The sequence below is a fragment of the Narcine bancroftii genome, chromosome 6 (assembly GCF_036971445.1).
Source record: "Narcine bancroftii isolate sNarBan1 chromosome 6, sNarBan1.hap1, whole genome shotgun sequence".
NCBI classification, from domain to species: domain Eukaryota; kingdom Metazoa; phylum Chordata; class Chondrichthyes; order Torpediniformes; family Narcinidae; genus Narcine; species Narcine bancroftii.
Window position 1 is genome coordinate 7,916,336 of NC_091474.1, and position 24,233 is coordinate 7,940,568.

Below are 24,233 nucleotides of genomic sequence, written 5' to 3' on the forward strand. Positions count from 1 at the left end.
AGCCAAGATGCTCGATTATTTTAATTTTCCAACAAAAAAAAAGCACAAAACCCGATGTCACTTGAACCACATAAAACAATGACCGACGACATTTCAGCCCTTCTTTGAACAGGATATTGATCTCTAAAACTGACCCTGCCCCCTATTAATTTTATAATCTGTGCTTTGTTATTCCACACATCTCTAACTCTACGGGTAATCTGATCACGTCGACACGACCAATACTGTGTCACGGTCACCAATGAATTCCAAACAGTTCAAGGTAAGGTGACAGCGGTACTTTAGCTCGTGGAACAGAGAGGGTCGGTGGAAAGACACTGCCTGCAGTACAATGTGTGCGATCTCCTACGTTCGCTGTGGGCCAGGCTCGAGGATCTGTGGGAAGCTCAGCCGGCCCCCGGGTCTCCGGGAGCTCCCCTACCCCCTACCCCCTTGTCTCCGGGAGCTCCCCTACCCCCTCCACCCCCTACCCCCTCGTCTCCGGGAGCTCCCCTACCCCCTCCACCCCCTACCCCCTCGTCTCCGGGAGCTCCCCCTACCCCCCCTACCCCCTACCCCCTCGTCTCCGGGAGCTCCCCCTACCCCCTCCACCCCCTACCCCCTCGTCTCCGGGAGCTCCCCCTACCCCCTCCACCCCCCACCCCCTCGTCTCCGGGAGCTCCCCCTACCCCCTCCACCCCCTACCCCCTCGTCTCCGGGAGCTCCCCCTACCCCCTCCACCCCCTACCCCCTCGTCTCCGGGAGATCCCCCTAGCCCCTCCACCCCCTACCCCCTCGTCTCCGGGAGCTCCCCCTACCCCCTCCACCCCCTACCCCCTCGTCTCCGGGAGACCCCCTACCCCCTCGTCTCCGGGAGCTCCCCTACCCCCTCCACCCCCAACCCCCTCGTCTCCGGGAGACCCCCTACCCCCTCGTCTCCGGGAGCTCCCCTACCCCCTCCACCCCCTACCCCCTCGTCTCCGGGAGACCCCCTACCCCCTCGTCTCCGGGAGACCCCCTACCCCCTCATCTCCGGGAGACCCCCTACCCCCTCCACCCCCTACCCCCTCGTCTCCGGGAGACCCCCTACCCCCTCGTCTCCGGGAGCTCCCCTACCCCCTCCACCCCCTCGTCTCCGGGAGACCCCCTACCCCCTCGTCTCCGGGAGCTCCCCTACCCCCTCCACCCCCTACCCCCTCGTCTCCGGGAGACCCCCTACCCCCTCGTCTCCGGGAGCTCCCCTACCCCCTCCACCCCCTACCCCCTCGTCTCCGGGAGACCCCCTACCCCCTCGTCTCCGGGAGCTCCCCTACCCCCTCCACCCCCTGCCCCCTCCACCCCCTGCCCCCCCACCCCCTGCCCCCTCCACCCCCTGCCCCCTCCACCCCCTGCCCCCTCCACCCCCTGCCCCCTCCACCCCCTGCCCCCTCCACCCCCTGCCCCCTCCACCCCCTGCCCCCTCCACCCCCTGCCCCCCCACCCCCTGCCCCCTCCACCCCCTGCCCCCTCCACCCCCTGCCCCCTCCACCCCCTGCCCCCCACCCCCTGCCCCCCCACCCCCCCACCCCCATCCCTTTACCCTAACCCCACACCCCCCTATCCCCCCACCCCCACCCCTTTACCCTACCCCCCCCACCCCCTATCCCCCCACCCCCACCCCTTTACCCTACCCCCCCCACCCCCTATCCCCCCACCCCCACCCCTTTACCCTACCCCCCCCACCCCCTATCCCCCCACCCCCTACCCCCCCACCCCCCCACCCCCACCCCTTTACCCTACCCCTACCCCCATCCCCTCAGGGCAGGGCACAGGGTCCGGAACTCACCCTCTGCCTAACCCGGGCACGTAGCCCAGCGGCGCCGGCATCCCCAGGAACGGTTTCTTCTTCTTGTTGAGCGTCCCGGTGAGGGTCGGCCCTCCCGAGCTCATGGTCGGCGCTCCTCCCGACATCGTCGTCGTCGAGGCAGTCGCTGGTGCGGATACTCCCGCAGACGCCATCTTTGAATTAGATCCTATCCCAGCAGGCAGCGGGGCGGCGCGGCACAGCCCGCTGGGAGCTCATTAACCGGTCGGCCTCCGTTGTTAGCATATTCCGTGCATACATTTACATGTATTATGCATAATTAACGAGCTCCTCACCTGCCCTCCCCCACACACTCCAAGGGAGTAGCCAAACAAATAAGGGAATAATCCCTTTGATCATTGAATAATGTTGTGAACTGTGAGCAAGGAGAGAAGAAAGAAAACATCTTCTCTGGATTTACCTGAAATCCATTTGACCTGGATGTCTCCAGTAGGTGACAATTTGAATGTTCTCCTCAGCTGGATGATCACATATACACATATCTAGTGAAGGGACTTTACACAAAGAGATTCTTTCTGGTCATATAGGGTAAAACCAGCACTTCATTGTCACGGAACCGAACAGTTGACTGAAGAGAAGCACCAAGACCACAAATGCTGCCATCTTGAACTCAGCAGGTCAGGCAGTATTCGTGGTCGGTCAACGTTTTGGGTCTGGCCACTTGCTCGATACTGAAGTTCTTTCCTTTTAAAAGAAAAAGGTGGCTCTGCGTATTTCGGGAAGCATTCGGGAGAGCGCAAACCAGCCGAGGGGGGTCAGCAGCGAAGAGCGTCAGCTCCCCCACCCCCCCCCCCCCCCACCGAGGATCTATCCCGGAGCCTCCACGCCGATGCAATCACGAAGAAGGCTCGGCGGCGGCTATGCTTGGTGAGGAATTTGAGGAGGTTTGGTATGGCACTGGAGACTCCCTCAAACTTCGACAGGCGTGCCATGGTGAGCATTCTGGTTGGTTGTGTCACTGTCTGGTATGGAAGTGTTAGCGCTCAGGACAAGTAAAAGCTCCAGATGCAGGGTTTCTTTCCACTCACCCACCACTTTAAGTAATTAATATGCCATCAGTGCTCTGTGATTAAGTAAGGGACTATTTAAGATGGTCTGTGAGTGGAAAGAAAAAGTTTGAAATCTACTGTTTTACTCGTACCTGATTGACACGTTATGTGCAGTTTCATAACTCCAAAGGAAATGGACCAATGACAATTTTTCTCAAGCAAAGTATTTCAGTAACAATTGGGTCTCGAACAGTGATCCTCAACCTTTTTTTCCCATTCATGTACCACCTTAAGCAATCCATTACTAATCACAGAGCACCCTGGGTGTAGGAATTACTGATGAGTGGAAAGAAAACGTTTGGGAAACCCTAGTCTAGTGGGTTGTTAGCTTGGCCTGCAACTTTTCGCGCATCAGTCTTCACTTTATCGAGGACATCTACAAGAGATGGGATCTTAAGAAAGCAGCCTCTATTCTTAAGGACCTCTTCACTTGGCTACCTTTGGGAAACTGGTACAGGATCTTGAAGATAAGCACTCAGTAGCACAAGGACAGCTTCTTATCCTCTTCCTAAATGAATAATGAACCACAGACAATGCTTTATTTTGAATTTGACTTTTTTTGCACTATTTTTACTTATTTTGTGAGGTGGTTCATGTAAATGTTTGCACTGTGACGCTGCTAAGAAACAATGAATTTTGTGGCATATTCATGACAATAAGTTCTGATTCTGATTTTGTGAAGGGGGAAAGAAGTTTCTAGGCCCATTCGGAGGAAAGAAAAGGGAGACCCACATCATTATGGTACAACCAGACTAGGTAAGTGAAGTGCCAGTTGATGAAGTAGACAAAGACGATGTAATCAAACAATAATCATGGCTTTTATTAGCAGAAACTAACGGTACAAAAATGAAAGACAGTTATACCTAAGGGAGTGTCTTTAATTGTCGAGATAATGCCCAGCCAATGTTAGTACAGCAAGGCGAGCTGAAGGGAAGACAGACAGCTTATCAGAGATTCACCACAGTAAGGATAGCAGATATCAGCTGAGTTTTCATTAATAAAATATGAAAATCTTGGAAACACTCATCAGGTCAGGCAGCATCTGTTAATGTTTTAGGTCAGGGCATTTTTTCAGAATTGGTTTTTGGTCATGTGTGGGTCACCATAAGCTAAAGCTTGCCCTCAGTTTTCTTTAAGTATTTTAATCTAAATTCCTCCATTGTTCATTATAAACGAACGAACTGCTGGAAACAAACATATAGGAATCAATAAAAAGTTAAATTCACAAATCTGACTCCCACTTAGGCATTGCGTGCTAGAATACAGAAATGCAAGGCTATGTTCCCTGGAGAAAATTACCAAAAACGTAAGGAAAAATTATTAACACCTTCCTAAAAATTTGGCAACCATATTTAAATTTCACAGGAGGACAGTTATAACGTGGATCTGTGGATCTTGTTGCTTTCCCTTCCCCATCTATCCTTCGACTGAAGGAGTGGTGGGGGGGGGGGTCCATTCCATCCCAATCGAATAAAGTCAAGAAAAATGTAACAGCCTAGGTGCCGGCTGTCAGGCCGTAACAAATCCCTGATGTGTTCCCTACCTTAGTTGTGGGTGCCTTGAATGTTGTGCGTAACTGTGGTCTGTTGAGTGTGGGGAGAGGGAGGGAAAGGGAAAAATGGCTCAGACTCAATGGCAAATTTTGTATATAATTGACAAATGTAATTTGTGATTGATTACTGGAAATTGAGTTTGAGTTTGAAAATTTAGGAATAAAATAGTAAAAAAAATTAAACGCACATCCTTCAAGAGTCAATTCCCATCTCGGAAAAGGAAAGCGAATTGTCTATGAACTATGACCAAGGGCCACACTTTTGACATTACAGAGCTGACCCCGTATGAGGAGTGGTTACAAAACATACTGTGAAGGAATTCCATTTCAATCTAACTTTGTCATTTCTGATGAAGAGTGGTTTTGAGCTAAGATCTTTTTGATGATATTTGAATCTATTCCAAACTCAACTCACATAACATCGATATTTAAAATTTTTTTAATGTAGTCGGTAGAAGAGAACTACGGAAGAATTCAAGACTTGACTGCTTCACGGGGAAGGGGGCCCATAAACTTTTAGCAGAGTCCCGGGAGACATAATTTAAAAAAATGTTGCGAATGGCTGCTATAGAGTATGTATATTGACTTGTGTTTGCAGTTTCCATCCCTTGGTAACTTTATAAATTGGTTGATGAGGTTGCTATTAACTTTAGAAGGGGCTTAACCACTTCACTTCAGTTGTATATCAACTGCAGCAATAATACAATGTGTAATATTCCACATTATGATTATGAGATGAACCTAGTACTCCATAGTGGAAACAAGTATGGATGGCTACTGTGAGAGTGTATGCTCCCAATGGACAAGCTAGATCAGTTTAAAGAGATAAAGACTAGAATTTTGCTGATGACATCTGCTCATTGAAGCCTGGAAGAACTGGCTTTGAAACACCCTTCTGGGCACATGGAGAGAAACATTAACGGTAGGCCAAAACTTCGAAGGGGGAGCAGCAAAGAGGTGCAGCTCAGGAACAAGATTAGCTGGTGAATTCCACAATTGGGAAAGGGGACAATGAATGCATTAAGTGTTAAAGTTTCTGTAACCTGTCCAAAGGAATGAATATCAATGAATATGAAACCCAAGACGATCAGTCATGTGAATTACAAGAAAATCGAGTTAGTTTGGTCTATGTAGAACAGATGTTGAGAGTCAATTTAACATATGGAATCACAACGATGGTCACTGAACTACAGGAAAGATATCAGTAAGAGTGAAAGAATGCAGAGAAGATTTACTAGGATGTTGTGGAACTTCAGGAACTGAGGTACAGGTAAAAGATAAACAGGTTGGGACTTTATGCCCTGGAGCATAGAAGAATGAGGAGAGATTTGATAGAGTTATACAAAATTTTGAGGGGTATAGACAGAATATTGCAAGTAGGCCATTTTTCACTAAGTTTAGGTGAGATAAAAATGAGAGGACATGGATTAATAGTGATAGAGAAAAAGTTTAGAGGGACTTTATTCTTACAGAGAGTGGTGGGAGTATGGAACGAGCTGCCGGCTGAAGTGAACGTGGGCTCAATTTTAACATTAAAGAGAAATTTGGACAGGTACATCGATAGGAGGGGTATGGAGGGCTATGGACTGGGTGTCGGCCAGTGGGACTAAGCTGAATAATAGTTCAGTACAGACTAGAAGGGCCAAATGGCTTGTTTTCTGTGCTGTAATGTTCTATGGTTCTATGACCTATCTGTATTATGAATATCCAGAGCAATGGTACTTGTCTGTGTGAATCTACATTATGAAAAACATGTTGATTTATTAGTCTGTACAAGTCCAATACATTTAAATTAATCTATTTATACCATGTTATAGCATCGTATAGCACATCATGTCCCTGCAGTCATTTCTACTTATCTGTTCTAATCCTATTTTTCATTTTTATAAAACGTCTGTAGACTTTTATGCCAAAACAATCCTAGTGCTTGTCTAGATGCTTTTTAAATGTTGTGCAAGTGTCTGCCTCCACCACATTCCCAACTCATTCATCCTCTGAGAGAAAATAAAATCCCCCCTCAGATCCCTGCTAAATTTCCCATCACTCACCTTGCCTTAGACACCCTATCATGGGGGAAAAGTATTCTTACTATCTACCCTTTCTATTGACCTCTTATTTTATATAACTCTATCAGGTTACCCTTCAACCATCTCTGTTCCAAGGAAAACAAATCTAATCTATCCATTTTTCCAGATAATTTTAATGCTCCAATTGAAACACCACCTGATTAATCTCGATTGCATCCCCTCAAGTGCAGTCATATTCCAACTATCGTGTGACAACCAAAACAGAACACAATACACAGATGTTACAAAGCTGCAATGTGACATCCACCTCTTATATGTCTCAGCCAATGAAGACAAGTATCTCCTATGCCGTCTCCATCACCTTACCCAGCTGTGTTACCACTTTTACTTCCCAAAGCCCTCCCATTTATTGTTTGTCTTACCTTTGTTCACCTTCCCAAAACACATCTCATATTTGTCAGGATTGAATTCCATTTGCCTTTGGTCTGCAGAACTTGTCATCTGTTTTTAATCATGTGAGGCCTTAAACAACCTTTCTCAAAAGTTACAAAAATCACCAATTGTCATTATCTTATGGAAACTTGTTACATTTCAGAACTGTACATTCACATCCAACTTGGTAACATATCGGTATATCACAGATATTAACGGTCCCAGCACCAATCCTTCTAGTCTTACTGATCATGGTTTTCATCAGAAAACAAACCTTAAACAAAATTAAGATAATTTTGCATCCAATTGCAAACCTGACCTAGATTCCAGTGGTTCTAACTTTCTGGACGAGCCTACCATGCAGGACTTTGTCAAAGGCTTCACTAAAGTCCATGTGGATAATATCTACCACACTTCTCTGATCTATATGGTTAGGTAACTCTGAAATGAAAAGTTGACATTTGTGAGGTGAAACAAGAAAGTCTGCAAACGTAGTTAATACGCAAAACTGCTGGAGAAACTCAGCAGGTCCCACAGCATTGGAGGCAAAAATTACATCACCAACGTTTCAGCCTTTTGTCAAGGTATGAACAAAAAAGCAGGTAGGTGCCAAACTCATTGTCAGTGCTTCAGTAGAGGCCTGGCAAAGCATCACCAGAGAAGATACTCAGCACCTGATGATGTCTATGAATCAGAGACTCCAAGCAGTCATTGCATGCAAGGGATGTGCAACAAAGTACTAAACATGACTTCTTTAATAAACCTACCATTGCTATGTCCCAAATATTATGGTTCCTTGTGTAGTGATGCAACCACAGCACTGGGCCATGTGCCCACTAGCCTACTGCAGGGGGCGACCTCTGTACCTGCAGGAAGACCACCTGGGAGGCTGACTCCACCTGGCCGGCTGTCAATCACCGACCTGTATATAGACTTGAGCCACCCCCTCCCGGGCCAGTCACACGTGGGGCCATCAAGACCACTACTGGTGTACAACAGAATTTAAGTAAATTAAAGCCTGTAGAACAGTCTTTTCAGTGTTTTGTGTCTGCTTGCTGCACCACAGCGCACCACACCCTGAAATGAGGGAACTATATTTTAGATGTAATTTCCACATAGTTAAACCAAAATGTATACAAATAATCTTTGAATAATATCTGGAATGTGCACTTTAATCACTTTTGAATTGTTTGATTACAAATGTAAAATGTGGACACAGGCAAATGAAGTGAAAAAAGTGTCTTTGTCCAAACATTATGGAGAGCACTGTACTCCTTCCTCCCTGATCGATCTGCAGCGTTTCTCTCCTTCCCCTCCTATCCATGTTCACCCATGGCTACTTGGCTGTTGGCCTGTGCTCCAACACTTGCCCTTTCTTCCCTCTTCCTCCACTGCCACACCACCTTTTTATTCAGGTGCCTGTCTGCTTTTTGCTCATACCTGAATGTAAGACTAAGGCCCTAAATGTTGGTTGTATATCTCTGCCTTCTATGGACGATGCGGGACCTGCTGAGTTTCACCAGCATTTTTGTGTATTATCTAAAAAAAATGTGAAAGTTATGGACAGGTTTTCCCACAATTAAAGCACATTCACAATCCCTGATCAATCTCTGTCTTTCCAGGTGAAGATAAATCCTGTCCTTTAGAAATTTTGCCAATAGTTTTCCTAACAATGATGTTACACTCATTGACCTGTTATAACCCTGCTGCCCTTCTTGTTGTTAAAATTATCCTAAATGGCTCTGGTTAAGAAATTTATACTCCCCTTGTAAAGTGTATACCATAACGATATGGAAAAAGATTGCCATTTCCTCATTGTCACTAGGTTAAACAACTGGAACATCCCACCCCTTAGCATGTAGAAGTACCTTTACTAGCAGTGCAAGATGGCAACTGACTGCTACCTTCTCAAGAACATTTGGGGATTGGTGATAACCCTTGTCACAGCACCACTTTCCATCAAAGAATTTATGAGAATGTTTAGCACATTAGCTCCACAGACAGACTGTGCGCTGACCCTGATTTGAACCCAGTTTCCTTTGTGGGGATGCAGTTAAATTTCTGATCATCTTATTCCTCACGATCAGAAACTCACTGTCACTTTATCCACCATCAAGTCACTGCACCCCTTTACAATTATGCCATATATTAACAATGCATTTACAGTCAGAGCTCTTTAGCCACAAGGCATATTAACAGAACAGTTACACGATAGACAGCAGATGCTGGAATCTGGAGTTAAAAACAATTGATGGAGGAACTTAGTGGGTCAGGCAGCATCTGTGGAGAGAAATGGACAGTCAAGGGATGATAGCTAATATAAAGAAGTGAGGGTAGGTTGGGGAAATAACTGGCAAACACTACCGATAAGTAGAAATTCTACCTGGCCTGCAGGAATTGGAATCTTAGGATTGCATGTAATGTATGTACTCTAACAATGAATTTGAACTTGAACTTGAGGTAGATCCAGGTGAAGAAGGATTAATTGACAGGTTGAACAGATGGACGGGAGAAAGATGGAGAAAACAACAGGAGACAATAAAGGGCTATAGATCTGTAATCTGATCAGTAAGGAAAGTGAAGATATTTATACAGCACCTTGATGACATAAAACCATGATTGCTGGAGACTTGCTGCACCATAACTCAGCCAAAGTGGGACTGCAATTTAGTAGTTTGTGGCATTTTGTACAATCTTAGCATGCAAAGAGGATTCCATTTGGAGAAGATACAGCAATAACACGAGGAAAGAAAACAAGGGAATGTTTCAGGAAAGGATATCACAAGAATCTTAATAATAATTGATAAGATAGCACATTCACCTGTCCTATTGTTGAAATTGTCTAAATATATAACACACTTCATTTCCGATATAATAGTTCAGCTATAATCTTGGAGAGACATAACTGATGTGGCACAGAACAGATGGTGATAATATCAATTAGATAATTAGTCTTTTGATGATAAAGTATCAGTGAAATAAACATCCTGAAAACATCAACGGATTTTAAATCTGAATATTTTAGATTTAAAGCATTTTCACCGTGAATCCATATTTTTGATGCATTATCAATTTATTATCAATTTATGTCCTCACTGGGAGTGAATATTGTTTGTAATATATTTGACTATCACCTTTCATGTTTCCATTTATTAGAATAGTGGAAGGTGAGTCACATCACTGCTACTTTTATTCAAATTCCTGCTGCTGTGAATGTGATTCACTGACAAGCAAGGAGCTGATGCTAATAGCATGCAAAGATAGCCTTTAATCCTCTGACAATCAGTCCAGTTTGCATATATGGTAAATATCCAAACAAATCCTTTGAATCTTTTATCCTCATACAGTCATTTACCAAGCAAAGTTCGAGAAGGAGAAATAGATGTGCATGGCTGCTCTTAAGACATTAACTTTCAGATCTCAGTGTATGCTTTTTCTAGTTAACTGGTCTCTTCCTTCAGCAGTTGACAGAAGCTATAACCTTGTGCCTTGGGGCTAACAATAAGAGAGCATACATTTTGTAATTTTTGATACCAATATATGAAAAGATGAAAGCCCCATCTTGCTCGAGCAAGATCTATGAATATTTAGTTTTTTGTATCCTTGCACCCAGGCTGGTGACATAAGTGATTTATAAAATACAACAGTATTCCTGATCTAATTGCAAAAGTGCTTGAAAGGTGACATTTAATTCCTGTTAGGTTCATTTTATTTTATGCATATAAGGTAACAAATATTTCATAGTTACAATATCATAAAAATTACAAAGCAAATGCATTAATAAATTGACAGATATTCTTCTGACGATTATTTTAACATAAGTTGAAACCTATTTAAAATGAATGGTTAAATAGCAGACTGAATTTGTTGAGTGCTGCTAATATTGACAATAACAATGCCTAAGCTTGTTTTTAATTAACTTTTACAATATTAAACCTATCATAGATAAACACTCGGATTCTCATAACTGATTTGAATCCCGGCTTCATTGAGAGTCAACTCAACTTGTCCAACTTGAAGTATTGTATTATGGCATGAGGTGAGCAAATGATAGGAATCACTTAATCGAACTATAACAAAAAAAAACTCCACACATGCTTTTCTTACAACAGAGATGGAGCCTCCCAAGTTTGGTTTCTTTTCCCTTGGTGCTTAACTACTTAAGATGCTGGTGAATATAATCTTTAACACCTCAATCCCAGTGTCCTATCTAGCTAGATAAAAATGAAGTGCACTCATAATGTAATTTTAAAAAAAAATTTGATATACAGCACTGTTTCAGGCTAATTTAGCCCTATGAGTCCATGCCACCCAATTTTCACCACATTAACCTACACCCCGGTACATTTTTGAGGGTGGGAGGAAACCGGAGCCCCCGGAGAAAATCCATGCAGACACAAGGGGAACGTACAAACTCTTTTCAGACAGCGCAGGATCGAACCCAGGTCTGGTCCCGATCGCTGGCATTGTAACGGCCGCTCTGAAGCACTGGCTTTGACTGTAGTGGCTACATCAGAGGCTGCGGTCAGCGCCATGATTATAGATGATGGATGATATTGTTATGCACCTCCCATTGATCCTTACCAGTGGCTGTGACAAAGGGTCTCTGACCTGAAACCTTGGCTCTGTTTCTCTTCCAAAGATGCTGCCTGACCTCTTGAATATTTTAAGCATTTCCTGTTTTTGTTTTAGATTTCCAGCATCTGCAGTTTATTGATTTTCAGCCCTTACTTGATCCTCACTTATTCTTATATCCTTATCATTTCCTCCTATGAGGTAATCCTACCTGGCTACACAGTGACTGAACAGCAAGCAAGTGAAAATCACATTTACAGCCAAGGGCATAAATATTAACTGTAGTTACAATAGAGGTTAGACGAGAGGCAAGATTCTACAATGTGGTGAGAGATAAGGCAATAATTAGCCTATAACCAGAGCAGGAGGAAAGAGTGGATAAGATGTCACCTCCCAGATAATGGGAGCTAGTGAAGATTGAGAATCTCAGTGTTGCAGCTTCCAGAATAAAGCTAAGGGACCAACACAAAGAAGGACAAGATTTATAGGCAAGCGAGTCCAGCATAAGGTATTGCATAGCGATTGGATCCCATTCTTTACAGGATAGCTGTGGCGGCAGCTCCATTTCAATATTTGTGGACCCAATCTGATGGCAGACGCTGTTTCTTTCTTTGAAAAGTGGACAGAATTGGGATAAGGGAAAGTGCAAGAGATAACTGCTGAGCTTTCTTAAGATGACAGGATACATCCTCCTACAGATATGATGCAAAATCTTGGGAAGAGGGAGCTTTCACTGAGGAGAGAGTGAATAGGAATGGCGTATACTTGATAAAGAGTTCAAATGAGAGGGAAGTAAACCACAGAGTTCTGTAGACACCGTGGTAGGAATAAAAACACAAGCTCAGCAGGTCAAACAGTGTCCTTTATGTAGTAAAGGCAAAGGTACATAACTGATGTTTCGGACTAGAGCCCTTCATCAAAGTATGGAAGGGGGAGTTCATTGAAAAATAATCTTGGAAGTGATATGCAGAAGCAGTTCCCTCAGGTTGGAGAAGTTGAAATTAGGCATTATAATCGTAATCATGGGGCACGTGGAGTCAATTAGGGCTAAGATATTGGATAATTTCTGCCTAGTATACTGTACTTGCTCAGTTGATGAGCAAATATAAAAATTAGACTGAATGAATTTTGTAGATAACAGTAGAGGTTCCATTATTGGCATGTAATACTATATTTAAAATGTAACCTATATTAAATTCTTTAACTTTGTCTACTGTAAGGAAGACAGAGAGTCGCCACTTCGTCCAGCGCTCCTCACAGAAAGGAATGAAATCGCAACCCCTGGTTTACCAGATCGGCGCTCTAACCACTGAGCTCAATGATGGGAAACAAGCACCAAAGTGCAGGGTCAGTAGGGCAGGTTATTGGAATCTCATGCTTTGATCTACTTTGATTTATCTTCTAAAGTTCTCACATTGGTGATTACTGAGGTCCGTGCAATTATTTGTCATAATTCAGTGCATTAGTATAGCTAGAGGTGTTGATTTGATGTGGGCACTTGTTGTGCCATTGTGTTCAAATGGACACTGAGATGACCAGCAAGGGGAAAGTGACATGGAATGAGTAATTGGGAGCATGTACATTATCTAACCGATTAGCTAGAAAGAGACACTATATTGTTTTCTTTTTCCTTTTCTTCTACCTTCTCTTCGTTCGTGTTCTCTCCCCTGTCCCCATCTTCTTCTTTGTCTCCTGACTTGTGAGGTTTTACACCAATTTTAGTACCCACTTGTTCAATGTGGCAAAGCTTCTCTACGATAGTTTATGCACCAAAAGACTTGGTTAGAATGCTGATGGGCTGGAAGCATGACTTTTGTTGTATGGGTGGATTATGCAGTGGAGCTAAAAGCTAACACATCATTGGATCATTGCTCAGTAACCAGCCTTTGAATTCAACATTGCATCAGAAATGGAAAACAAAGCAAACTGCAGCAAAATAAAAGTACGAGATTTCAGATTTCAGATTTATTGTCAGAGTACATACATGACATCACATACAACCCTGAGATTCTTTTTTCTGTGGGCATGGAAGAATGACCACTTATTGGTAGTGAAAAAAAATCTGTACACAGCATATACATGTAAAAAAAAGAACTGTAAACAGATAACAAATCTAAACAAACTGTGCAATACATAAAGAATAAAAAATCATTAAAGTGCACAAGAGTCCTTAAACAAGTTCCTGATTGGGTTTGTTGTTGAGGTGGAGGGGTAGCCTGAGGCGGTGTGAGTCTTGTGGCATCTCTACCCTTTTCCTCATGGCAGCTGTAAGGACAGAGCGTGTGCTGGCTGGTGTGGATCCTTGATGATTGCTGCTGCTCTCTGACTGCAGCATTCCCCGTAGATGTTCTCGATAGGGGGAGAATTTTACTTGTGATGTCCTGGGCTGTGCACAGTACCTTTTGGAGAGCTTTACACTCAGGAGTATTGGTGTCCCCACACCAGACTATGATGCAGCCGGTCAGCACACTTTCCACTAGACATCTGTAGAAATTTGCCAAGGTTTCTGGTATCACCCCAAACCTCTGTGAGCACTGGCTATTGACAATCACCGGGATCACGGTCACACCTCTGTTGCAAATTCATAGCCCAAAACTCCTCTTAGTTTTCATCAAGATGTGGCATCCTCAAGGAATGCAATTAGTGGCACTCTGCACCAGGGGCAAGACTTTTGACTCAAGATCCAACTGAAAAATGTCAGAAATACAAAACTTGATGACTACTGTGACCTTAGCAACCACTAGGTCCCAATGTCTGATCCTGCTCTGTGGCTAGAATTTAAATTCCTGAATGAAACTTGTTTCTGTTACATCCACCTTTCTAGAGATTGCACACTGTTGATGTTCCCATATGAGAATTGCTTCCTTCTGAGTGCCTTTCTCTCCATCTTTCTCCCCCAGCTCTTCTAAGGGAGTACCCTGCTTTCTTTGGTTGCCATCTAATTCTCAATTCCATGCTACACTCTGCGAACAATGATAAAGCATTCATGGCAGGGAGCCTTTTAGTTTCACTGAATCTTTAAGGGTAGATACATAATCCTCCCTCGTGAAGTATCATTCCCCATAGTGCTCATTACCTGCCACAATAACTGGAAAAATATCAAATGGTATATAATTCCATCCAAAAATCCATAAATCAATCAGCAACAAGCAGATAAGTAAGCGATTACCCTTTCAACAGGAAGGGTTCTAGGAAGATGAGAGACTGTTCCTTCAACCTGTCAAATGGAATATCAAACAGTTCTTGCATTTTAATGCTTTATATATATATATATTAAGCAATAATCAGGTGGGTTTTATCACAGCTAGTGATGATTTATGCTTCATCTCTAAGAAGCCATAACTCGTTTTTTTTTTGTATGCTGTCTGGAAAGAGTGCTTTCACAATAAAGCATGCAAAGGGACAGTCATAAACTGTGGCCTCCATAATGTTTGGACAAAGATATTATTTCCTTTATGTGCCCCTCCATTCCACAGTTTTAAATTTGTAATCAACCAATTCACATGTGATTAAAGGGCACATTCCAGATTTTATTGAAAGGGTATTTGTGTGGAAATTTCCGCACTTTTTACACATGGTCTCCTCATTACAGGACACCATGACATAGCAATGGTATGCATATTATTGTAGTCATGTTTAATACTTTGTTGCCTTTCTCTTGCCTGCGATAACTGCTTGAAGTCTGTGATTCATGGACATCACCAGGTGCTGAGTATCTGCCAGGCCTCTACTGCAGCCATCTTCAGCTCCTGCTTATTTCAGGGGCTTCTCCAGTAAGTTTTCTCTTCAGTATATGGAAGGCATGTTCAAAAGGATTTAGATCAGGTGATTGACTTGGTCATTCAAGAATTTGGTAGTTTTTAGCTTTGAAAAACTCCTCTTTTTCTTTAGCAATATATTAAGGATCATTGTCTTGCTGTAGGATGAAGCACCGTCCCATGAGTTTGGAGGCATTTGCTCGAACTTGAGCAAATAAGATGTTTCTACACTTCTCAGAATTAATCTTGCTACAACCATGAGCAGTTATATCATCAATGAAGCTAAGTGTGCCGGTGTCTGTAGCAGACATACATGCCCAGACCATAACACCCCCACCACCATGTTTCACAAATGAGAAGGTATACATTGGATCTTGTCCAGAAGATCCTTTTCCAGAATTCTGCAGGCTCTTTTCTTGGCAACCTTGCAATATGGCCATCCTGTTTCTTTGTCTAACTAGTGGTATGAATCTTGCAATGTAGCCTCTGTATTTCTATTCATGAAGTCTACTGTGGACAGTAGTCATTGACACATCCATACCTATCTCCTGAAGAGAGTTTCTGTTCTGTTGGACAGGTTGTGATAGTACAGATTCTATCATCAATGTGTATATGTACAGATGGTCGTGTAGGATGTCTGTGATTGGCTGAGAGTGTAGCCACACCTACTGGCAGGTCTTAAAGGATTGCTCCTAGCCAGACCAGGTCATTCTGGACTAGTCGACCTACTTGTGATATGCTCCAGTCTTTTAGTTAATAAAAGCCTTGGTTTGGATCAACAAGTCTTTGGTTCTTTCGACGTGCATTACACAGGTGTTTGGGAATTTTTCTTCATTATGATGAGAATTCTTCTGTCATGAGCTTGCAGGTATTCCTTGGCCTACCAGTCCCTTTGCGATTACTGAGCTCACCAGTACGCTCTTCTTAATGATGTTCCAAACACTTGATTTGATAATCCTAAGGTTTGGGCGATGTCTCTTACTGTTTTATTCTTGTTTTTCAGCCTCATAATGGCATCTTTGCATTTCATTGGCGCCACTCTGGTCCTCATGTTGAAAAATGGCAATTACAGACTCCAAAGGTGATCAAAAGCTTAGATGCAAGCCTAGCTCTTTTACACCAATGAAGCAATTACCTGGATACTCACAAATACCTGTGAAGCCAAATATCCTAAATATCCTGGTGCCCTGAAATGGGGGAAATGATGTATAAAATGTGCTGTAATTTCTGTATGATCAAACGAAAATGTATACAAATAACCTTGAATAAAATCTGGAATGTGCACTTTAATTACCTGTGAATTGTTTGATTAAAAACTTAAAACTGTGGAGCACAGGGGGAAATAAAGGAAAAAAGTGTCTTTGTCCCAAACATTTTGGAGGGCAATGTATTTATTTCCTGGGCCTTAACCATATCATTGGGGTTTCCAATTGCATCAAATACAACTTTATAACTATGTGTGAATGTGGGTAATGATGACAAGTGGAATCGAACATCGCAGATTAAGTAAAGCAAATAAAATTGAAGTTCTTCCCTTCAGCAAAAGAAAGGAAAAACACCAAGCATTGGGTAAACGATGAGAGATTGGGGAATGGACATGAGTATTTTTGCATTTGAGTCACCCCCAAAAGTTTGGGCACAGCAACCAGATAGGAGGAAAATTGTATATTGGTGTCTATTGCTGGAGGATAAGACTCTAGTGGGCAAAGGAGTTGAGGGTTATGGGGATAAGGCTGGAAAGGGGTACTGATGGTAGTGATCAGCCATGATCTGTAAAATGGCGGTGCTGGCTCGACGGGCCAAAGGGCCTACTCCAGCTCCTATTGTCTATTATCTATTATTATAAACAAGCTGGTCTGTTAAAGTGGTGACAAATACATATGGGCACATTTGAGCATCGGTCACCATACAATTATCAGAAGAGGGATATCACTTTATTTCTTTTTCCTTCCGAAATTGAGCTGAGATTTTACAGTCCCAATTCGGTTTACTTCAGAAAGAATACTTCTAAGATCGGATTACACAATCATTTTCAAAATAAACAATTAACATTGATTTTTTGATCATTTTTGTTAGCCACTATCAATGAAAGTATAACATTTTTATCTAATCCTTAACTTGCTCATTTAAACATCCCACTATCAGGGGTTGTCAATTTAAGTCACTAAAATCAGTAATGAAATCTGATTTATTAAATGCATGAATGGCCACCGTATAAACATGCTGGGGATACACAAGAGGCCACAGTTACTGGAATCTGGAGGAAAAACAATTTGGATGAAGGGTTCTGACCCGAAACATCAACAATTATTTTACTCCCCGGTGCTGCTTGACCCACTGAGTTTGTCCAGCAGATTATATTTTTGAATAGAACTGTATTATCAATTTGTTACAACCACATGTAAATTTATAAAGATAGAAAATTAACTAGTTAGGCCATGAATGACATGCTATGTATAATTGGGAAAATTCAGAAAATGATATAATGAGCAGATACTTTTTATTTCTATCTTAACTGTTAATTCAGGTACTGCTTTGAAATTCAGGGGTAAAGCCACAAACTTGGAATACTTAATCTATGCTGAATAGACTGTAATTCAAGCAAACAAAGAACAATATATTGATTTTTCTTAAAGTCAAAATTGTTTTCATGTACCTAATCCCCAAGGTATAAAAAAAATAGAGGAAAGGTTGCAAAATTGGGATTAAATGGAAGGGAAAAGACATTCAGGAAAAGGCAATGATAATTAAGATCCCAGCAAGCTTCTTTGATCATTCTAATTCTTCACCGGCATTACTGTGTTCTATGGGAATACATCAAACACCTTATACCTATTGCAACTGGTTGTTAAGTTCACAACAATAACGTTCTCCTTCATTTAAGAAAAATTGTTTATTGAATAAAATCTGGTAATGGAGTTGGAATGCATACATATTAGAAAATAACAGAACGTCTTGTACATAATCAAAATTCATCATGTTCGATTTATTAATTTATCCAGAATACCAACTTTAAAAATATTTTGAACATGGCAAAACAAGAGTTCTATGAAGGTAGTCAAAGGAAATTCTTTGCCATACAATTTTGTAACATAAAGAATTTACCTAGCTACCTCTTTCATTGGATTAACACTGTAATTAAGCTTGAGCTTCATCCCATCTTGTGTCCCTCAATAACCTCTTCAAATTTTATTTTGGTTGAAAGATACATCCGGTCATCACAGCGAATAGTTCGGTAGTCAGTTTAAGGATCCTTTACCGAGTGCCTCTCAACCGTTTTCTTTCCACTCACCACTTTCAGTGATCCCTATGCTCTGTGATGAGTAAGGGATTACTTAAGGTGGGATGTGAGCGGGAAGGGAACCACTGCTCTAGACCCAATTGTTACTGAAATATTTTGCTTGAGAAAACTTGCCATTGGCCCATTTCCTTTGGAGTGTTGAAACCATAAGTCAATGAGGGACGATGAAATCAGTGGATTTCCTTTGGAGTGATGAAACCATAAGTCAACGAGGGACGATGAAATCAGTGGATTTCCTTTGGAGTGATGAAACCATAAGTCAACGAGGGACGATGAAATCAGTGGTTTTCTTTTGGAGTGTGAAACCATAAGTCAACGAGGGACGATGAAATCAGTGGATTTCCTTTGGAGTGATGAAACCATAAGTCAACGAGGGACGATGAAATCAGTGGATTTCCTTTGGAGTGATGAAACCATAAGTCAACGGGGGACGATGAAATCAGTGGATTTCCTTTGGAGTGATGAAACCATAAGTCAACGAGGGACGATGAAATCAGTGGTTTTCCTTTGGAGTGATGAAACCATAAGTCAACGAGGGACGATGAAATCAGTGGATTTCCTTTGGAGTGATGAAACCATAAGTCAACGAGGGACGATGAAATCAGTGGATTTCCTTTGGAGTGATGAAACCATAAGTCAACGAGGGACGATGAAATCAGTGGTTTTCCTTTGGAGTGATGAAACCATAAGTCAACGAGGGACGATGAAATCAGTGGATTTCCTTTGGAGTGATGAAACCATAAGTCAACGAGGGACGATGAAATCAGTGGATTTCCTTTGGAGTGATGAAACCATAAGTCAACGAGGGACGATGAAATCAGTGGTTTTCTTTTGGAGTGTGAAACCATAAGTCAACGAGGGACGATGAAATCAGTGGATTTCCTTTGGAGTTATGAAACCATAATTCAATTAGGGACGATGAAATCAGTGGATTTCCTTTGGAGTGATGAAACCATAAGTCAACGAGGGACGATGAAATCAGTGGATTTCCTTTGGAGTGATGAAACCATAAGTCAACGAGGGACGATGAAATCAGTGGATTTCCTTTGGAGTGATGAAACCATAAGTCAACGAGGGACGATGAAATCAGTGGTTTTCTTTTGGAGTGTGAAACCATAAGTCAACGAGGGACGATGAAATCAGTGGTTTTCCTTTGGAGTGATGAAACCATAAGTCAACGAGGGACGATGAAATCAGTGGTTTTCCTTTGGAGTGATGAAACCATAAGTCAACGAGGGACGATGAAATCAGTGGATTTCCTTTGGAGTGATGCAACCATAAGTCAACGAGGGACGATGAAATCAGTGGTTTTCCTTTGGAGTGATGAAACCATAAGTCAACGAGGGACAATGAAATCAGTGGATTTCCTTTGGAGTGATGAAACCATAAGTCAACGAGGGACGATGAAATCAGTGGATTTCCTTTGGAGTGATGAAACCATAAGTCAACGAGGGACGATGAAATCAGTGGATTTCCTTTGGAGTGATGAAACCATAAGTCAACGGGGGACGATGAAATCAGTGGATTTCCTTTGGAGTGATGAAACCATAAGTCAACGAGGGATGATGAAATCAGTGGATTTCCTTTGGAGTGATGAAACCATAAGTCAACGAGGGACGATGAAATCAGTGGTTTTCTTTTGGAGTGTGAAACCATAAGTCAACGAGGGACGATGAAATCAGTGGATTTCCTTTGGAGTGATGAAACCATAAGTCAACAAGGGACGATGAAATCAGTGGATTTCCTTTGGAGTGATGAAACCATAAGTCAACGAGGGACGATGAAATCAGTGGATTTCCTTTGGAGTGATGAAACTATAAGTCAACGAGGGACGATGAAATCAGTGGATTTCCTTTGGAGTGATGAAACCATAAGTCAACGAGGGACGATGAAATCAGTGGATTTCCTTTGGAGTGATGAAACCATAAGTCAACGAGGGACGATGAAATCAGTGGTTTTCCTTTGGAGTGATGAAACCATAAGTCAACGAGGGACGATGAAATCAGTGGATTTCCTTTGGAGTGATGAAACCACGAGTCAACGAGGGACGATGAAATCAGTGGTTTTCTTTTGGAGTGTGAAACCATAAGTCAACGAGGGACGATGAAATCAGTGGATTTCCTTTGGAGTGATGAAACCATAAGTCAACGAGGGACGATGAAATCAGTGGATTTCCTTTGGAGTGATGAAACCATAAGTCAACGAGGGACGATGAAATCAGTGGATTTCTTTTGGAGTGTGAAACCATAAGTCAACGAGGGACGATGAAATCAGTGGATTTCCTTTGGAGTGATGAAACCATAAGTCAACGAGGGACGATGAAATCAGTGGATTTCCTTTGGAGTGATGCAACCATAAGTCAACGAGGGACGATGAAATCAGAGGTTTTCAACCTTTGTCTTTCCACCCACATCCCACCTTACTCATCACAGAGCACCGATGGCATCGGGATTAGTTAAAGAGGTGTGGGAGTGGAAAGACAAAGGTTGAGAACCTCTGCTTAACCTGAAACATGAAGGAAATGGGGAGAGGGATTATTGATTCATAGAAAACCTTCCTGGTATCAATGTATTTGTCCAAACTGAACGATTGAAAGGTCATAAATAATAATTAATGGGAGCTACATGGATGAAACAATGAGGTGCCTGCTCATCTCAGTCGGTTGGAGTTCTGCCCATGGTGAAAAGTAACTTTCTGTGCACGGGGTGGAGCGTTGAAAGTCGGTCCAATTCGGGTTCAATCAATTGTTGTCTTGGTTCTCTCCCGATGTCGCACAGGTGGGGAAAGGCCAGAACCCATTCTCCCCAAGTTGCGATCTGCACGTTAAGGATGGAGCAGGTCACCTTTATTGCTCATTTGCTGCCTCCTGAGCTGACAGATGAAACATCGCATCCGACGTGACGTTCAGACTCGGGTGATTTTTTTTCCCCTTTTTGGTGGATTGTCCCAAATTCAGCAGTTTTGAAAGGAGGCTCCGGGCGTATTTCCGGTGGCCTGGAGACGATGCATGAGCTGCAAAGATCCTCTTACTGACCGGCAGCATCCAGTGATTGTGCAGCCGACGACACGACGAGCGGCCGATGGGGATGGTCACCTTATAGACAGGCAACGTTCAGCGCGATGGCTGTGGACGGTAAGTCAGGCATAAAGGGACAAGACACTGAGCTTTCTGAAGGCTGCCCATTGTTTATATTTTGCTTCCTAGAGACACTGGAAACGCGGATCCGAGCACAAGACGACCAACGAGAAAAATGCATCACCCCCCTTCGCTGTCTCGCTAATTTTGTCGATTTGATAGGGATTTTTTTATTTTGGTGCACAGATCAAGCAGTCGCAATATTGGGAGACGAAAGTGTAAAGAGGCTTCCAGCTGTTGCCGATCTTGATCACCCCAAATAACAGTTTTCACCAAAGCAAATGGTGTTGAAAATATACTGTGTGATTGCAAAGTGATTGTCCAACTCGAGCGACGCCGTTTTCGCTGTATTCTGCAGCGGGGGAAGCTTTAATCTTGGGTCTCTTGCTTGTCACGTTTGCTTGGAGATCCGAGTCTGCAGTGATTTATTTGAGCGAAGAACACTTTTCTAATGCAGAAGTTTGAAACCGATTGGTGGTTCATTGTTTGAGGAACAACCTCGCTCGGTTTGTATTCATGTATGTTATTTCAGCCACGAGTCTCGTAAAAGCTTCTGATTTCGCTACAGTTGTTTATAGGAATGTGTCCATGGATCATTTAAAATTATTTATTCCATCCACCTCCATAAGGCGTTGAATCCAATGTTCTTAAATGCCGATTGAACGGAGTGGCAGATTGATACACTGAACCCAAGGAAATTGAATGGTTTGTCGCGTCCATCGTGTGAGATGCAGAGAGCCTAACCCAAATGCATCACCCTGTTTCGCTGCACCGAGATGAAGGGGGAAGTTGCACACATCGCTGGCTGAAGTTGCTGCCTTTTCACTTCTGCGCAGACGAGGTTGACTTTTCGAATAGGAATAGAGATAGATTTTAAAAAATAGGCATCAAGGTTTTACAAGGGAATTGTTTGGGTCAGCGTGGAACAGGCTGTAGACCTCCAAGGGTGTTCATGGGCGAACGTTCATTATTCATCATCTGGGTAACCTCGACTCGATTGGAACACATTTTGTATCTTGAACGATAACAATTTAATAAGATTTCTCCTGGCATTTCACTATTTTCTTCACTTTACATCTCAGACGAGGGTGCAGTTCGAGTGAACGTTCAAATAGCAAGGACAAATAGGATACATTTGTCATGTTTTCATGCTAAAACATACTTTAGAATAATTATGAAGTCTACACTAGACAAATAAATAGATTAATTCACAGAAAAGTAACCATCTGCAATAGATTTGTTCATCGGCCCCATGGCTCAGTGGCTTTTGCATGAGAGAAAGGATCAATGATAAATTCCAAATGAACTACAGATACAGTTAACAAGACTACACACCATATTATTAATGAGAATATGGTTATATTGTTTCAAGTGTAATTCAATTTTTGGCTCCGTTTTTCAAGACAATATATTGAGTGAAGAAAAACTGAGATGAAATCTTCATCATCGGTCAGTGTTGAAGATAAATATTTAGTGAATAATCCACTGAAAAAGTAGAATTATTCTTAAACTTTTTAATTTTTGAAAACTAATGGCATTTAAATTTCTAAAAAATGCACTATGAAACTATTTAATCATCTCCACATATTGTCATATTGAAGAATTTTATTAAGTCATTTATCTTTGCAGCATTCTGAATAAAGGCAGTCAATGAGGCTAATGTAATAGAGAGGAATTGCTTAAGGACGATAATTGAATATGGTGAATGGATACACTGAAGTGGAGGTGTGATTTGATTGGAAAGGTGCTTATTGGATTCCCATAGTTAATTGCTGAGTATAAACTACTGCCAGAAAGCAAGCCTGCGGACCATTTCTATTGCATTAATTATATTCCAAGTGACAAGCAGGTCTTGCAATTACTGACACATAGCTGGAATAAAAATTTATTCACACCAGGATCAAACGTCAAGGTGAATGATGACCATTTCTAATGCTTGGATACCATTTTCCCAAGCTGATGGTTAGAGTGAAGCAAGTTAGTGGAGAATGGTTTGTCTGGTGAGAGGATTATGGGCGGGAATGCCTGCAGTTTGAAACTCTTCACTCATGTATCAGAGTGGTGATTTAATAAGGATCATCTCTTATTTGCATTGTTTTAGAATATTAAAATAATTTCGCCAATCAAGCAAAAGGCAATGATACATTCATTTGTAAAAAGTGAAATGACTTGTTTACGAACAATGTAAATCGGAAGTAAGTCATGAATATCTGTAGGCACCGTGGTATGATGAAGGGCTTAAGCCCAAAACATCAGTTATATATTTCTAACAATAGATGTTTCTAACCTAAAATGTAGCATTTCATGAATTAGAAAACATGGTAGCCTCATAATTACTATTCTTTCAAATTATGTTTGTTAAAATTAAACAAATTGCTTTTATGCCAAATTTTATAAGGCAAAATATCGGTACATTCTTTTTTAATTTGAGGTCATTTTCACATCAATTATTTTATTTATCTCCAAGCATTCAAACTTCATACTCAGTTTTGCATGAATAATTTTATTCTGGAACTGCAAACATAATGTTGGTGATGTGTGGGAGCTGTTTGATCACTTG

The 24,233-nt window shown here is 42.2% G+C and overlaps 2 protein-coding genes and 1 long non-coding RNA gene across 3 annotated transcripts in view; 2 read left to right on the forward strand and 1 right to left on the reverse strand.

Moving 5' to 3' along the window:
* The window catches only part of prpf6 (PRP6 pre-mRNA processing factor 6 homolog (S. cerevisiae)), a 44,211-nt gene extending 42,214 nt beyond the window's left edge, over positions 1-1,997 (reverse strand). Inside the window, exon 1 of the mRNA XM_069883816.1 lies at positions 1,805-1,997. Within this exon, the coding sequence (XP_069739917.1) occupies positions 1,805-1,977 (173 nt within the window). The 5' untranslated portion in view covers positions 1,978-1,997. The remainder of the gene's footprint in view (positions 1-1,804) is intronic.
* Positions 1,998-2,133: 136 nt separating this feature from the next.
* On the forward strand, positions 2,134-16,507 carry LOC138737415 (uncharacterized). Its single transcript, XR_011340892.1, has 3 exons — positions 2,134-2,776; positions 3,575-3,648; positions 16,240-16,507. It is a non-coding gene; the product is annotated as an uncharacterized lncRNA (long non-coding RNA).
* Positions 16,508-21,657: 5,150 nt separating this feature from the next.
* Positions 21,658-24,233, forward strand: part of LOC138737274 (sterile alpha motif domain-containing protein 10-like) — a 48,706-nt gene continuing 46,130 nt past the window's right edge. Inside the window, exon 1 of the mRNA XM_069888027.1 lies at positions 21,658-21,670. Coding sequence (XP_069744128.1) covers positions 21,658-21,670 — 13 coding nt within the window. The remainder of the gene's footprint in view (positions 21,671-24,233) is intronic.